Source organism: Paracoccidioides brasiliensis, assembly GCF_000150735.1.
Source record: "Paracoccidioides brasiliensis Pb18 unplaced genomic scaffold supercont2.3, whole genome shotgun sequence".
NCBI classification, from domain to species: domain Eukaryota; kingdom Fungi; phylum Ascomycota; class Eurotiomycetes; order Onygenales; family Ajellomycetaceae; genus Paracoccidioides; species Paracoccidioides brasiliensis.
In genome coordinates, this window is record NW_011371360.1 from 2,567,854 (window position 1) to 2,585,453 (window position 17,600).

At 43.2% G+C, this 17,600-nt stretch overlaps 4 protein-coding genes across 4 annotated transcripts; 1 reads left to right on the forward strand and 3 right to left on the reverse strand.

The window, feature by feature from the left end:
* Positions 1 to 2,543: 2,543 nt before the first annotated feature.
* PADG_03157 (uncharacterized protein) lies at positions 2,544 to 5,314 on the reverse strand (the record flags this gene model as incomplete). The annotated part of the gene is made up of 2 exons (XM_010760457.1): positions 2,544 to 4,135; positions 4,636 to 5,314. 2 exons carry the CDS (start codon positions 5,312 to 5,314, stop codon positions 2,544 to 2,546), a joined length of 2,271 nt encoding a protein of 756 aa, XP_010758759.1.
* Positions 5,315 to 9,707: 4,393 nt separating this feature from the next.
* PADG_11552 (uncharacterized protein) lies at positions 9,708 to 10,531 on the forward strand (the record flags this gene model as incomplete). Its single annotated transcript, XM_010760707.1, has 2 exons — positions 9,708 to 9,898; positions 10,333 to 10,531. The coding sequence occupies 2 exons, from the start codon at positions 9,708 to 9,710 to the stop codon at positions 10,529 to 10,531; spliced, it is 390 nt and encodes a 129-aa protein (XP_010759009.1).
* A 2,475-nt stretch (positions 10,532 to 13,006) lies between these two features.
* On the reverse strand, positions 13,007 to 13,536 carry PADG_03159 (uncharacterized protein; the record flags this gene model as incomplete). Its single annotated transcript, XM_010760458.1, has 2 exons — positions 13,007 to 13,223; positions 13,337 to 13,536. 2 exons carry the CDS (start codon positions 13,534 to 13,536, stop codon positions 13,007 to 13,009), a joined length of 417 nt encoding a protein of 138 aa, XP_010758760.1.
* Positions 13,537 to 15,756: 2,220 nt separating this feature from the next.
* On the reverse strand, positions 15,757 to 17,110 carry PADG_03161 (thioredoxin; the record flags this gene model as incomplete). The annotated part of the gene is made up of 3 exons (XM_010760459.1): positions 15,757 to 16,546; positions 16,705 to 16,852; positions 17,032 to 17,110. The coding sequence occupies 3 exons, from the start codon at positions 17,108 to 17,110 to the stop codon at positions 15,757 to 15,759; spliced, it is 1,017 nt and encodes a 338-aa protein (XP_010758761.1).
* Between the last annotated feature and the right edge of the window lie 490 nt (positions 17,111 to 17,600).

Sequence of the window (17,600 nt, forward strand, 5' to 3'; positions counted from 1 at the left end):
TCTGTGTGCTCTTTACAACTTAATTCACATTTTATAATTTCATTTGAACCTATTTACAACTCTGATATTGAGAATAATAAAATTGAATAAAAATATAATATTAATATGATATGAAAAATATTAAGTAATATATAAATTTTAATTTATTATATAATTATTTAAAATTAAAATATTTTATATAATAAATTTTTATTTTTATTTTTATTTATAATTAATTTAATAAAATTTAAAATTTATTTAAAATATTTATATTTTTAACTTAAATTAATTATTATAAAATTATAATTAATACTTTAATTTTATAGTTTTATAACTTTATAAATAAGTTTTTTATTATTTTATATAATATTTAATATAATTTTAATAATTTTTTAAACTAATAATATATTTAATTTAATAAAAAATTATATTAATTAATTATTTAATTTATTATATTATTAATTTTAAATTATATTTATAAGTATTATAAATATATATTAATTATAATAATATTTATTTAATTATATTAGAAAAAATATTTTAAATTTAATATATTTATTTTAATTCAATTAGTGATTGCTAAATATATATTTTTTATAATAAAATCTAATTAAATTATAATAATTTTAATAACTTAATTTAAAAAAATCAAGTAAAAAATAAATTAAATATATATTTTTTTATAAAATATTAAATATATAATAAAATATAATTCTTTATATTTTGTTTATTTTATTTGCTTAAGTTAATAAATCAATTATAGAGCATTTTTACAGAATGCAAATATAAAATTAAAAAATCAATCAAATAATCAAAGTTAATTATGATTTTAGAAAAGTGGATCTGACATAAATCATATTCAACTCTTAATATATTATTTCATCAACTGAGACATTTCTTCAGTTCAACTTTTAATATATTATTTCATCAACTGAGACTTTTTCATGTGATATAAAACTCTATTTAATAACTTTTATTTACTTGTTTACTTGATATATGGTTCAGGTATCAATGTAGAAAATACTGCACAAAAGCAACTTCTTTAGAAAATAGCATTCTTTGTGTTTTAAATCAGTAATATGTTTGTATGACTAGTAATATAATGATTTAAACTTGAATAAGAAATATTTTATAGCCTTTACTGATTCAATATCTGAATTTTAATAGCTAAAGTAGCTAAGACAAGTTGATTTCCACTTATAACTGCTCAATATATAATGAGATATGAATGTATAAGGTTGAAGCTGCTTATTTTTAATTGGTGCTGCTTGAACTGAGTATATCATGTGAGAAAATGTTTCAGGTATGGCGTGTCTCAGATCGTGGTGAAATACGTTCACACCACAAATGACATGATAAAAAAAATTCAAACCAGGATAAAAGAATGAAATATAGGTCAAATATGAAACATGAGACAGATAAAATTACCAGGGATTACTTCATCTCCCAGCAGAACTTCATTCACAATCCCAGGTAGAGAAAGGAGATGCATTGAGTTACATTCAGGTAATGAACAAAATACAAGAAGCCAGGATGACAGAACACGGGGGGGGAAGACAGGGCCCAGGAGGAGAATAGTGTAAAACAAACAAAACAGAGCACACGGGGTGGTGATATCAAAACAATTGATACATCATGTCTTCGTGACCAGCAGCCAAACATGACAAAAATGGAAACGGGAAATAGATGGCGAATGGAAATGTAAACGAGATTGGAGACAACAAAAGAACCCAAAGCCCTTACAGAAATGAATAAGAACAGAGGATGGACTTGAGAGAGGAGAAAAGCAGAACGAAATTGAGGGGAAGAGGATGGATGAGACTCTCTCCTCCCCCCCGTCCCGCCCAACGGAAGGAAAGTGAAAGAAAAAAAGGTATTACGTTTCTCCAACGCATACTCTTCCATTTAGAGTGCAAGGAGTAAAGTAGAAAGAAAAAACGACAAACCGCAAAGAAAAAAAAAAATCGTCATCAGAAAATAAATAATTTAAAGCTTCCACCCTCAATACAAAGCACACGCAGTCTCTTCCTAGGGATTTCATATTTTCCGATTTGGAAGAGTGCTGAGTTACTTGAGGACTGAGGATGTGTCAACTGATATTATATATATAAATAAAGGGAAATTAAAAAAGAGAAATGAAAATAAAGATGGGAATTAGTATATAAAGAAATAGAGGTTCTCACAAATGCTCACCACACAAGTTTCCCGGACGCCAGTAGTTTTGAGTGAAATATACCAGCAAAACTCAACAAGATCACACACACCAGGGGTAGATATAAAACAGAAGACAACAAAAGGTATTGTAGGAGGGGGTTTTGTCTTGGTTTAGATATGCAAGATATGTTTCCAAGTCGAGACCCATCCATGCAGGCATGCATGCATGTCCCAAGATCTATAATCACAGGAAGGAAGAAGGACAGAAGTTGTGAGCGAGAAAGGAAAATATATAATCTCCTGGTCGCATGGGCATCGTATAGCAGGTCCCGTATTATCAGTATTATTCCTCTTTTTTTTCAGTCTTGAAAATCAGAAGGAGAGATAGAGAGAGATGGATAGAAAGGAGATTACGCAGATTCCTCCCGCTTGCGCTTCTTGATTGGCCGCTTGCGATCGGTGAAGGGTATCGGAGATATGCCGTCGTTATCATCTGATGATTCACTGGTGGTGGACTTGTTGGCGGCGACATGGGCAGCCTCATAGAGCACGGCACCCAGGGCACCAGCGTCCTGGTCGTCGAAGTAGTGGTGGTTGTGATTTGGGCTGTGGTTGGGACTGTGGCTGGGACCGTGGTTATGGTTGTGATTGTGTGTTGGGGAGGACGGATCTGAGTGATGAACGTCTCGCGCGTCGAGAACGCCCATGACAATGGCGCCACCACCGTGGGTGCGGGAATGTTGGGCAAGATTATCGCTGCGAGAGAACTTCTTGCCGCACTCGTGGCATTCGAAAGGTTTGTCTTGAGTGTGTAGGGAGCGGTAGTGACGTTTTAGATGCTCCTGTCGTCGGAAGCGGCGAGAACAGAGCGTACACACGAAGGTTTTGGAAGGGTCTTCGGTGAGGGATTGTTTACGTCCACGGCGATTGACAGGGAGGACTGGGGCAGGGATGGTGGCGTCTGACGAGCTTGAGGTTTGTGGGTTGCTTTCAGATGACTCCTTTGTCGGGGCGCCTGATGGATGTTGTTGCTGCTGCTGGGGTTGTTGGGACGACGGGGTAGTCGTGTCTGTGTGTGTGTTGGAGCCGCGACTGTTGACGTTGGCCTGGGCAGCTTTGATGATGGAGCCAAGGGTATCTGACTCGCTGTCGGAGGATGAGTGGTGTTTGATGTGTTTGCGGGGTGTTGGACGTTTCTTCGTCCTCATCTCACCGGTCGCAAGTGGGATTGTGGTTGTCGAAATGTTAGCGGTGGTTGAGTCAGCTGCGTCTGGGACTTCGGATGGCAGCAACGGCAGATCAGAGCGGGCAAACAAATCCTCGTCTTCGAGGTCCTCTAGACTCTGCTCACTGATGAGATCGTCGTTGTCGTTGTCGTTGCAGTCGTTGTTGCGGGAGAAGGAACCTACGCGTCGACGCTTGTCGCCCAGGAAGAACGTGTTCTCGGTCGGGGTGAAATCGATAATCCCGTTGACAAACTCGTCTTCAGAGTCGAGATCGGAAAAATTGTCAAACGACGGCAGACTACCCAGGTTATCTTCGGAGTGATCGGTAGTATCGCTCAGAGAGGAATGGGAGAGATTGTGGGGGTGGAGGGAGTCGGTGTCAGCGCCCAGGATGAATTTGTGGGTATCGTGGTCGTGGTCGGGGTGGTGCTCTGGCGACAGCGAGGGCAAAGGAGGAAAATCCGACGACGACGACGACGACGACGACGACGACGGCGGCGACGAGGACAACGAGGAGGAGGAATGTGCCGAAGATTCGACAGTGAGTTGGCGGGGGTCGCAGAAGTCGGAGCTGGACGGGTGGAGGGCCAGGGTGGAGGGCGAAAGGGGATGCAGGAGAAAGGAGTTGAGGATGGGCGTGGGCGTGGGCGAGGGCGAACTGGAAGGGGAAAGGGAGGGACACGAAGTGCTAGTGGAGGTCTGGGTGGCCTGGTGGCTGGCCCCGGCTTGGCCCACGCTGGCACCGCCAACGCCTGTACCAGGGGGGCGGATGAACACTGGAAATAACAGAACATATTAGAAACAGCAATCAGTTAAAAATAACGGTCCTTGTTGCGTTTGGTGTTTTCCTTCTGGTCTTCCATCGGGTTTTTGTTTTTGTTTTTCTTTTTCTATTTTCTTTCTGATTTTGATTTTTGATTTTTCTTCTTTTTGCATATTGTTTTGGTGTTGCTGCTCATCGACGCAGCTTCAGCAGCCAGCAAGCAGCCAACCTCCGCCAACCAAAAAAAAAAAAAAAAAAAAAAAAAAAAAGGTTTGATTGAACCTCCCAGACCATTAATTAATTCCTTTGCTTTTTGTTTTCCTCCCCTCAACTCTCATCACACAGTTCTTTTTTCATTTTACTTCTCATTTTTTTTTCTTCTTTTCTTTTCATTTTTTTCCTTTAAAAATTTTCAACGCATATTTCAACCTCATCTCTTCACCAAATCCAAACCTAAAACATTTTAAAAAAAAAAAAAAAGAGAATAAAATAATGAAAATCGAATACACGTACCTGGCGTCATGGGCGGTGAACTCGATCTCCCCCAGTCCAAACTAGCCAATATCTCCGTCTGCACCTCACTCTGACACCCCTCTTTCACTCCCTCAATTGTCTCTAGCTGGAAAAAGCTCCCATTCACAGGCGTGTGTTGCATCCCCCCACAGCTGGAGGGTGGACTGCTCACCGTACTTCCAGATGACGACAATGGAGGCGTAGACGGGAAGCCGTACAGATCAGCGCCATCCCCGCCGCACGAGGTGTCCAGTGGAATTAGCAAGGGGGAACCTTGATGCAGCACGATGCTAGGCTTGAGATGCAGTGGTTGCGGTGATGCGGTGGGTGTCATGTGCATCGTGCCGTTGAGCAGGTTCATGGCATGGAGTTGGGGTTGGGGTTGAGCTTGGGCTGGGAGCGGGTTGTGCATGTATCCCGAGTGCTTTTCTTGCATAGGTTGCTGCTGTAACTGTTGTTGTTGTTGCTGCTGCTGCTGCTGGAGTTGGTGATGGAGTTGGTGAACAGGTTGGTTTGGGTATATTGGCATGTGCCCGTTCGGATGCTGAAGTTGCATCTCCGAGGGATGGGTTGAAAAGTGCCCATGCGGCCCATTGTGAGCATCCGGATCCGGATTGTAGTAATAAAAGGGCGATGTCCCGGAAACTGGCGCTGGATGCATGGCGTAGTTGGGCTCCATGGCTGTTTTGATCTAGAAATGGAAAATGCTTTCAATCTCCCTCAAGAATCAGTACAGAACTGTTCAAGCGGTCGTAGTCTTTTTTGTCCTCGATCCGATACAGGACTCAAGTCGGCCCTTTTCCCCCTCTCGTCGCGCATCCCACTTACCGATATGATGAAACAGAACCGAAAAGAGACGGCTTTCGGTATAAAACAAAAGAATTAGGAACTAAGTCGAGGATATTCGACTCAGATACAATGCTCCAGGTAATGTCGAGCCTGCTTCGAACGATATGAGGCAATACAGAATGGAAGTCGAAATAGTACATGCGAAAAGACGCAGGAATAACAGGCAATAATAATAATAATGATGATGATGATGATGATGATAATAATAATAATAATAATAATAATAATAATAATAATAATAAACGTTATAGTAGATAAATAAAAATCAATAAAGGCAAATTATTGAATGTAGAGATCTGCCAAAAAAAAAGAGCGACTAGCGGGCGGACGGTAGAGGAACAGAGTTGCGATTATCTCGGCGATCGAGAGAGGTACGGTTGATTTGTATGTTTGGATCCGGCAGTTCGCACTGGCGATTGAAGTAGTAAAGGACCGTGGCGTGATAATATTATCGAGTAAGCATAGTACAGTGTTGCAGTATTGCAGTATTGCAGTAAGTATGTGTGTTGTATATGTGTCAATGGAGAGTAGATGCAGTTGGAGGATCAAAAGGAAGGACTGTTGATATATTCGAGCAAGAGAGGGGACAAGCCTAACCCGGTCCAAATAAAAGAATAAAAAAAGAATAGTAGTAAAAGTAATAATAATAGTAAGGTATAAAGGTGTAGGGTATGAAATAGAAATGAAGTTAAAAGGGACGGACTGAACGGCCCACGGACGAAACGAAGAAGTGAGAGAGAGGGAAACAAAAAATAAATAATAAAAGAAGAGAGAGAGAGAGAGAGAGAGAGAGAGAGGAGAAAGAGAAAGATGTGGATAGAAGAGAAAGAAAAATGGACGACGATAGTTAGAGCAATATTTAGTACCAGGCAGCGCAAAGGCGGGCGGGTTGAAAAGAGTGACGGAGCGAGCAAAGCGAGGGTGATATTACAGAAGTAGCCCAGCCTGGCGTGCAGAACAGGACATCGGGTCAGAGTCAGCGACAGACAGTGTGAGGGAGAGAGAGACGAGTTGGAACACCAGCGTCAAAGACAGGCTACCACACCGGCACATGCACATGCACACCACAGACATAGACACAGACACCGTACACAGGAAACACACCACAATGGAGTCAGTCAGGACACAACCTCCAGGGACCAGCGAGCGACCATCACTGACAACGGACAGCAAAGAGTGGTTGGCGGGTTGGCTATGGGCCAACCAGTGAGACCAGGTACAGCCCAGCAGCACAACCATTCCCAATCCCACTCCCGCTACCACCAAACCTCCACCACCCGTCGGCAGTTAGCAGCAAGTCAGTAACCAAGCAGCGATTCCTCCACGAGCAGCTCCCACCAAGCGGCAAGCATCAAACACTCAAGCACCCACTCAGTCGAGACGCTACCCACCCCCCCTAGTCTGGGGCGACTGACGTGAGTGGATGGCTCAGCAAATAGGCATCTTTTTATTATTTGATTTAGCACCATTTTACACTTCTCCTGACCCCATCCATGAATCCACCCGTGGCCTGCAGATCTCAGGTTGAGTTCACTTACGACTAATAAAAAGTGAACCCGGTTGATCACTCAGAGAGAAATGGAAGAGCGTGAGAGGCTAGTCGGAGACGACCTACGCACTTGCGTACAGCTAGGTTGCACTGGGCTCCCGCCCATTTCTCTTCCTATATTTTTGCCTTCGACAAACTATTATCGAAGGTTAGGAAAACTTGGAAAAGATCATGATTTGGTTACTACGCACAGTTCAAAGGGCCTTGGGATGACCCAAAAGAAGACCGATGGAAACATCGATCATTACGATGACATGGTTTACCTGCCAAAAAGAAAACCCATGTGCTCTACTCACCCGGGTTTCATCGGTGACAATATTCCAGCAAATGGTGCAAGGCTTCTTCTGTGCTCCTTATAATAATCGAATCTAAGGAGAGTCAGAGACGGGGTCAGACAGGGCTCTGTAGGGTGAACCTTAAAGAGCAAGCGACCTCTTTATATGTCGTCCCTTCCACCAGTTACAGATATGAGGGAGACACACATGAATTGGATTGTTGAATGGATCCCGCAGGTGCGTTGAGGAGGTGCCCCTCTTCTGTTGAAGACTGCTACCAGAAGGTTGCAATTCGCCGATCCGCTGGTGGTTGCAGAAAAGCCCAGACAAGTTCATCCAGAGACAAAATTGGACAAGGTAAACTCCCTCCACTGTGGCACCGTAAGCCTCTCTTGGTCTTGCTTTATTGGACAATTTTAAGGTGTCTGGGTTAATGCGGAGGTTGGACGCAAGGGTGGATTAGGGTCCTTAAATGGTTCTCGTTTCCAACTGGTCGCTATTCACAGTTTACGTAGGCACAATTCGGGTGCTAAGATATGGACTAAAGGGACCGTGAGGGGACTTAAAAACTACCACGATATGCTTCACCTATCCAGACTATTCTTAAACAAGAAAAAGATGACAGTTGACTGAGAGGGTGGGACGCCGAGAACTGGCACCCGTTATCCGGCTGGGTCAATTAAAAAGGTCTAAACCAGCCTGAGTTTAAACCAGAGAATCGAGGGAATGCACTAGTTCTCGTCCAGAAACTCGCATAAAAATAAGAATGTGAGCTTTTCTTCCATATCGTCCAAGCGGCCAGCGACCCAGGATAACTCGACCTGCAGTAGTGGGCTCACTGACCTGCGAAGCCAAAGGTGTTGACCATACATCTCACCCAATGATGAGCAACACATTATCGCCACTTCTGCCACTCTCTGCCACTTATGCACCTGTCATCCAGTAAGCATTTCGTGCTGGATTTTAGTCCCTGGCTTCCGTTGTAAATCCTGCTGCCAAGGTTGACTCGTGAGGAAACTATTAGCATGCTTTAGGCCCTGGCTCGCCGCAGACCTGATTTTATATTTTACTTTTCTTTTCCATGGACTACAGATTGCGGTTCCTGAAACCTTATTTTTCTGCTTCTTTGGAGCGGGGCGACAACCTCTGTTTGCTTCAGCATTTCGTTTCAGCCAGTTTATTGGAGGTTGGAGGGTTTAAAAAGGCAGAGCTCGCCCAATCATCGAGAATAATATGAAATTACCTGCATTAAAATTCTCTACTATTCAAAAGTAAAAGATGAATTACATATGTGGAATGGTGATCGGTCGGTCCATCACAGATTCACAGGTGTGGCTGTCCCTGATTTTTTGGACCTATGACATCGAGTTCCTCAGCTTTCTTCGTGTGGTTCGGGGATGTCAGTGCTCAATTTTATCAAAATTTGTCATATGATTCCGGCTCCACGCATGTCTTTCTCTACTTTATGATTGGCATGATCCCTGGTACCTTACAGCGGGAAAATAATAAGAAAATTAAAACAAGTATCATAATGAGCGTCTCGATCACAAGCTAACCAGAAACAGTTTCAAATATCTTCAAGTTCGTACGTCCCAATCGCAGGAGGAAGAGACGGAAGATGAAGAAGGTCTCACAGATTCTACGACCTGCAGCTGCATCATTTCCGTAGATTATTGATATGATCATAAAAGCAGCCGTGTTCCAAAGAAAAATATCACCATCGTAACTTGATATTTGAATCCAGATTAATTAATTCAAGATCCAAGTTTGACAAAAGTCAAATACCAATCCTGACACCAGGTTCTATGACAGATTGTTAGAGAATTTGAGGTAGAGTGGCATTCTTCCCATTATGCATTCATTCAAAGGACCGCTGTGTTCATCCAACTTATATAAATTCCTAGATTTTGAAACAGTTGACTAACGAGAGAGATGAAACCTCCACATATTAATAGTGGGGTGAGGTTATGTATTTTAAATGAAGAGCAGATGTCTTGTTCTTGCTCTTTAATGTCTAAGTTCACCTAAATATCCTAGTTTCAAATCTGGTTCCTGGTTGAATATGAAACATCTCTATGTTTGGGTTCGATATTCCTGGGTGGAATGACTCTGGCGGATACTGCAGACAGTGCCTGAATCTTGTCATTCCACTCTTCATCTATTGATCCATGGATACCATGTCAGCTTACGACACATCTTATAACAGTCACTCTCTCCATCGCTTCCCGATTTGTGATGTTCTGATCATTTGGTTTCACAAGTGCGAGGATGGAGGAGGTACAGTGCATACACACATATATACATGGGTCTACAGACCTCACCCGTGGACTGTGCCATGCATCTACGTGCATTGTACGGAGCACGGGTGTCCATACTTCCGATTTATCACATTCCAATAGATGGCCCGACCTCAAGGCCAGATGGAGGGCGTTGACGCTTCCTCCAGCCAAGCTGCCATAATCGTTAGTGACGACACAACACCTAGCATGAAAAATTCCAAGTGGACGGATACATCCTATGGCATTTTAACTACCCAGATCGAGAAGAGTGAAAGTGGGGGTGACAGATTTACCATTCGATGCCACGCTATGTTCTAATCGGAGTTCAGTTGTCTTATTATCTTTTGCCTGAAGGCATCAATTGTCATACCACATACCACAGGACCTCTGGTGGGGGTGACTGAGAGTCGGTCGAGATAGTTGTCGCACCGGAGAATTGAAAAGAGATAACTGATATGCTCTTCTCGCAGTCGATGAACTCGATGGATTTTAATGCATAACCGGTATATTTTCATCCGCGAAAGACAATGCAAGTTACTTCAACCAGCCTAATATTTGGAATGCGCCCTTCTTGCTCATATCGCCCTAAAAGGGGAAAAAAAGAACACACCGAAAAGAAAAGAGGAGCGAGATCGACATGGCCGTACAAGATCTTTGGAGCCTTGGTGGGCATTCATCATCATCATCATCATCATCATTATTATTATTATTCATTGTTTCAATTATATGATTTTTGATCGTAAAGTGACTCAAAGTTGCTCAACACCTTTGAGAACGGACTCAAGGCGGACGGCATTGAGAATAAGTCAAAGCCACAAGGTCTAGAAGGCGACGGAAAATTGATAGATAGGAATCCTCAAGGTCCTCCCCGCCCACCGCATCCAATAGCATACATTACTTGGAAGAAACTTAAAAAGCTGTTCCTGCGTGATTGGAGTGCATGAGCGATGGGAAACTCTCGTTAAACAATGTCGATGAATGACGAGTTTAATCTTGTCTGTTTTTCACATCTCTCAAACATTGATTGTTTGAGAGATTTGGAGATAGGAGATATGAAGCAGCATCATGCCTTGCTTTCTTTCCCTCTCTTTTCTTTTCTTTTCTTTCTTTCTCTTTTTTCTTTAATACTCAAACAGGCGTTATCCTATTATTTTGTCGAATGAAGAAGAATAAACCCAGTGAATCAATGCATGAATGAAATCTTATTATTCGAAAGCTGGATTTCGAACTGGAGAAACTAATAACAAACATGTCCTTGAATCATGGAAAAACAACGTCCGATGGCAGATAACATCCTGGAAGAGAAAAGCTGAAAGAAGAATTCTTCCTCATTCATAATATGTGCAAGTGAGATGGATAACTCTTTCAAGTCGCTCCTCAGCACTTTTCTCTCCCAACTTCCACACTGGGAGAATGGACTGCTTTAAAAAATAGAAAAGTTGGAATAGGTGGGTACCTACGTCTGATGTGTGCATGCACATACATATTCTGTATTCCGGGGAGACTTCATATGAAATCTATGATTCAGGACATCGATAACACGAATAAACGGCTGTACAACGCACAAGCGATTCTCGTTCCTGACCCTGATAGCCCACAAGAGGGGAGAGAGACCTGCCCATAGGATAAGATATCTGTGCTACTGCAAACGTCGCGAGGATGGAGGGGCATTTTGGGCATATTTTCGTTGGGCGATGGACCTTTGGTGCGTGCCAATGTCTTACAACATTTGCTCTGATATCGATCATCTCAGCATTGGTCAAGAAAGTAACAAAGCTTTTTGCAACCCTCGGCCGAAGTTTTCGGGAATGTAAAGTTGTACAGCTATCTTGTCCTTGAACTTTTGCTTCCCACTCCCATTTACATAGTTTCTCTTTTTATCTTCGATTCCTCCGGATCTAGTGTGCATATGTTGATATTATTTCCCATAGACGAATCAGTGAAATAGCTGTGCATACATGCAAGGAATGACACATCTCTCATGAGACATTACGAGAGTCGCGTCTCGTAGGGCGAGACTGTACGAGAGGGAAGACTCAAAATATCTTGTGGTGATATCATCCATATGATCGATCTCTCACTCAATGATCATTGGAAGATAAAATCCGGCAGCCACAGCAGGTAGTGTCTGGCATACCAGGCACACCGCCAGAGAAAAATGGAAAAGTGTCGGATTCTTGTGCGTATATTACATACATTACATACAAAGTGGCCCTGACTTTCACAAAACAGCGTTCAATATAAGAGAGAGCTTCAAGGACTTAATATCATGAAGTCTGTCTGCTCAGACAAGAGATTCGTTCAGATAAGATGATCATATTTTCCAGTTAGCATGCATTCCTCCTCGTTTTCTTGGTGAAATAAGTGATTGTGATTGTCCATCGATTCCCTGTCTCGAATATCCAATGCGAAGTGTCAAAACTGGGGCTATCAAGGACAGCACTATTATTATCCTCCTTGTTCGCATCCTGCACTGGCCAAGGTTTCGACTGATATGTCTGATTACCTAGTACTGCCAAGTTCGTGGACCTGCAATTATCATCTGGGGAGAAAGTGTGCCCGGCTTGGACCCGGCCGTCAATAATCGTAGTTCCAGTGAAATCACAGCTGAAGAGCCAAACCCGGCGAAACATGAAACACACCATTCGTACGGCGGGCCAATCCATTTTCATTCTATTCTACCCTTCAATCTCCAGAATTCCGTTCCTTGGCAGGATTAGACTTGAGTGAAGTGGAGCAAAAGTAGCATCGTGCAGAGCAGATCAATTGGAAACAATCCAGAAAACTGATCATTATTTTGCAGTTCTCACGGCCTCTTTTCTTCCCCAAGAGCTTTCTATGTTGCTTCATCCTCACCGTTGATACGCGTTTTTGTCAGCCTTGGTTTTCATTCGGAACCGCCGTTCTTTCTCTGGGGACGAGAGACTGGGTTGGGAGAATTGGTTATTCTAGGAGAGCGGTATTTAATTAATCTCGGGAAGGATTCTTCCATTGTCGATTGAGTTCGACGCCCTTTTCTGCTCTATTTTATTTGCGGTGGCTCTAGTTCTGCAGTCTGAAATTTCAAATCCGGCATGTGAAGAAAATGACGGATAATTTGGATACAGAGCAGAATACCACTATTGACTGGCCAACAATATTCTTTTCTGGGGAATGTTCCCAGAAAGACGTTTTTCTGCTCTTCTCTGTCCTGACCCAGAATCGTCAAGGCTGCATGAATCGGGGAATAATAATAATACCAACCTCGTGGTAGAGTTGAATAGTTTATCCGGCCAAGAGTAACCTGGCAGGGGCCCGGGAGGCCGTAGCATTTGGTTAAAAGTGTTGATAATGGTGGGTCGAATACCCTTCTCACTGGGCACTCTGCAGCTCCTAGTTCCTGGACTGTTACTACATTTGGGAAACCAGAGCAGGATGGATCATCTTGGTAGGGACTGAAGCATTGGAAGAAGGTTGGAGAACCCAGCAAGCCCACCCAATGCGCGTTCTTCTTGGCTCAGATTCTGTTGAGTGTCGAATTTATATTGAGACTTCATCAAACAGGCTTCGTCTTTTAATCGTCTGGAATCTCCAAAGTCTCTGGTTTGTGGGAAGTAACTGGAGCGTTCTGAAGCCATGTGAAAGACTGAAACATCGCTTAAAGGAAATGTACAGCAGGGAAAACAGGACTAATCCTCCGCGCTGATGGAATCGCTGGCTTCTATTAATATTGAACCGGTCCCAGCGCAGGCAATAATCGCAGAACTAACGACTTAGCAAGACCACGAGAGTGGACACTTCGGTGACCTGGACTCAACGATGTCACACTTATCATTAAACTTTCCCTTTTCCCCCCACTCTGTAGTGCGTAGACAAAGGCGCACAATCCGGTGGCTTGTTGCTCCTCACGTAGGCGTATATCGAGTTGCTTCCCCGCAAATTCCAGACTTTCGGCAAATGGTGGGTGCATTATCTGTATCCACATCTGCCTGAGAGATATTGAAATGGCACCACGATTGCAGTCGACAGCGATCCTTCGACTGTTTTTCATGCGATTATTGTAGTGGGATTTTCTGACTTTGATAACCTCCTATTATGCTATCAGAGCGACTGCAGGGTTCAATGATAACTTAGTTTCAGGATTGTTGTCACCTCTTTTGTCGGAGTATTTGATGATGTTTGGTCTTCAAGGCCTTTTCAAGCAGCAATTAAAATTCTCTCAGCTATCCAGGAAAACTGCCCTTGTACATGCTTCCTTGGATTATTCTCTTTCCCGCCTTCAAGTAATCCGCTGGATATGTCCCAGAAGATCGTTCTAGCCCCAGCAGACTTGGAAACTGGCCTACATACAAGCCCCAGCAATTCGCGTCTAAAGGATTTGATGGTTCCCTTCTTTTTTTTATTTATTTTTTGGTGGGCGTTCTACTAATTATAACTAGGATCCTAAGGCAGTTATCCATCGAAACTCAAGCGGAGACCCATGATATCAATTTTTTGGTTTCAGACTACCTTGAGGGATCCATAGAACTATCGTTTTTGCATCCATTTTACATTTCGTTGATCAATGTAATGTAATTGCGTCACGACCCATCGTATAGATGGCCTTTTTAACTTCCATGAGCTTCTGGAATCTTTTAGTTAACTAGTTAGGCCCGAGTTAGGACTCTCCAGCGCATCATAGTTACAGAAGCCATGGATTCCCCCAAGACGAAGTCCGCGGAAATGGTTTGGCCGTGATATTGGGTCTGCAGGTTAGGTAGGAGAAGACTGTTCCATAGAGCTTTTTATCTTGCAGAGATCATTCCAAGGTTATTATTTAGATTGATAACCGGAGTTCCTTACGACATTATCATGTTTAAAATACGGGCCTGGAAATCCTTCAGTGAGATGCGCGGAGATTTCGGATCTGAGTGGTTTTCGTTATGTAAGGTTTGAAGAAAATTAGTTAGACCTCAATTTTGAAGTTGCAACAGTGAAGTTTCCAACCTACCAACGCTATTTCATTTTGGCCGGTCCCGAAGAATCTATACGAGGTTCTCTACGTCCGGCGCTTGATGAATGTAATTTAATGGGTGTGTGGTAGGTGGCGGCAATACTGCCAGAGAGTGTCAGTTGATATCAAGCTCGAAAAAGAACAATTCATCCTCTTCCTTTGTACGTGAATTGATATACGACCGTGGTTGCATATCGCTCATCATTGACTATCAAAGGAAAGGAAAGGAAAGGAAAGTAGAAATGTGACTTTTTCTAAAATATTTTAGCCAAGGGGATTCTCTTGCTTGGCAGGTTAGCTCCATAAGTATTCCTCCAGACGCTAACTTCTACCTGCACATTAGCCAGTCAGAGACAGGAATCCGGACTTTTGATGAAGAAGATCGGACGAAGGCTTCCCAAGCTCATGAAACAGCATCCAAAGCTACTTTGCTTTCGTTTGTTTACCTCTTTATCAAAGCACCCCGAATCCGTAATTACAGAGTATTTGGTATCTCGGCACCTACAGAGCCCACTAAGCCTAAAGCAGCCCGCTTCGGTAGAACTATTCCTCCGTCCTACTCCCATATAAAAACTTTCCGCGCAATCTTTGCCTTTTAACTTTTCTCGTTTTCTGTCTTCGTGCGGCGACGCAGCCTTTAACCCGTGTTGCCTAGACATCAAAAGGCTTCTTTTCTTTAAAGAAAAGAGCTTTTTTATTCGTGATGTTTGATTGAGTCAAAAAATCCTTAGGTGTCGGCTGCGTCACAGAATGATGAAATTGCACGTCGGTTCTTACTTTACTGGTCGTTTGATTATCACCCTCTTTCGCATTGAGGAAATGGCCATTTGGTTTGGGATCGAACACCTTTTATATATTTTAATGGCTGGTTGATTGCTGTCGTGGTTGGTGGACAGAGGAAACTCGATGGAGGGATGAGGGAGAGTCTATTGGACTTGTCCCATGGCTTATGGGCGGGTTAGGATCGCTCTCCGGAAAGCCCGCAGTGCTTGTCCATATGTAACAAGATATATAGCGAGTAATTATTCCCGAATGAGAAAGAATATTGTTGAATGAGAAATTCTGTGCCGTTGTCTCAGTTTTCCCACTCTCCCGTGCTCTAAAACGGTGTGTTGATACAAGAAGTAATTAGCGAAGCCACCTCGAAGGTATTTTTCATGCCCATCTAGACATGTCTTACAAGCTCGACTCTTTAACCTATTCTCCCAGTTCATCACCAATCTTCTCCAGCTTGCCCATTTCCCTCTTCTCACCAGCTTCACCAAACACCCTCACCCTGTCCACACGGATCCTCTCTCCATCCCCATCCCCATCTACAAAGTATACAACAAGCGACGTGATGCGCTGGAACTTGACAAATCGCAGTTCAACGGTCGCAGTTCCCGTTTTCGCTTCCCAATCCCGCGGCGCCAACTCTATCTCTTGCGTTGGAGTCTCTTCATCCGCCTCTTCAAATCCAATGATATGAGTGCGATTGGTATATAATTTTAGCGTCTTGGGCCGCATTGGTACTTCATCACCATCACCCCCACTAGGCGGGAGGGAGGTGATCTGTAGCGAATGAATCTTTACAGACGATTGAAACGGGACATATAACATTAGCTGTTCGTCCGTGTCGCTCTCTACCCAGTCTCGTGTAGCTGCATCCTTAGCTTTCCCATTCCCACCACTCTCAGCAGAAGCAGAAAGACCTGAAGGCTGTTCTGGTGCAAATAATGATCTCCCAGATCCGATCTCGTTGTCACAATTGAGAAGATCTATGCCCTTAATTTCAATCTCGTTAGACAGTTCTGAGTATCCCCTTGGAACGTTTCCTCCAAGCCAGTGTGCGCCAATACTGCTGGACTCGCCCTCTGCGCCATCCGCTCCGCTGTCGTTCGATCCACTCGAGGCGATCTCTTGGATTTTGGCTGTGAGGAGTTGCGCGTTTGCGCCGCGGATTGAATGGGCGACGTTGCCATTTTTGAAGATTAGGAATGTGGGCATACTAGAACGGTAGACAAAATAATGTAGAACATTAGCAAATCTGTATCAGTTGGTAATCAGGAATAGGCAGTTTTTGTGCGGCGGCCTTTGAAGTAAGAGGGAAGGCCAGAGACAAGATGAATATAACTTAATCACAAAAAAAATCCTCTTTTCACTTACGCAGTGATTCCACAAGCGGCAGCCACTTCCGCATTCGCGTCCACATCGATCTTAATAAATGATACCTGGTTCGGGCGCCCAAACTTTGTAGCCAGCTGTTCGAACACCGGCGCGATAACTTTACATGGCCCACACCAGGTAGCGTAGACTATCCGTAGAAAGGAAATAATGTTAGCGACGCAATTTGAGCCATCTGCGTTCTATTGATATGACGGTCCGATGCGGTTCAGATGATTTATAATGGGGGCTGGTGAAGGGGAGAGGAGGGAGAGTTGATTGGGGCGGTGATATCGAGATCAATCATCCGCTTTGAGAGACGCTACTTACAGTCTGCAACAACTATGGGGGAGGATGCGAGGAGCTCGGAAAATTGCTTTTGAGATGATACATGGGCTATTTTAGACATTTTGGATTGCTTGATGGGAGAGTTCACTGACCAGGTGGTGTGGAAAGGTGGTTGTTGTGAACTTGAGGTGAAGGAATCTTGATAGTGAGTGTCTAGTGGTAAGCTCTGGCCCCAAGCCGTTTGCAGGCAGCGACCGACAGCAAGCGTCCCGCTACGATGGGAATATATACCACCGATTACTCTATAAAGTTTCCCAGTGTTTTCAAGAATGCGGTTATTATGTACTATTATTTAAGAAAAGAAAGAGAAGAGTAGCTGATTGCGCTGATGCGACTTCTGGTATAATTATATATTCCGCATTCTGAATTATGACTACACTTTGATATTCATGGAAACTTGTATCAGCATCCGTTGATAAACTAGATATACACTTTATCCCAAATCCGCTCCAACTCTGAGAACGGTCCCTAGAGCTTTAGTTGGGTATGTCAACGAGATGTGCTGATATACAACATCTTTCCTTGCCATTACCTGCCCCATTCCTAGGCAT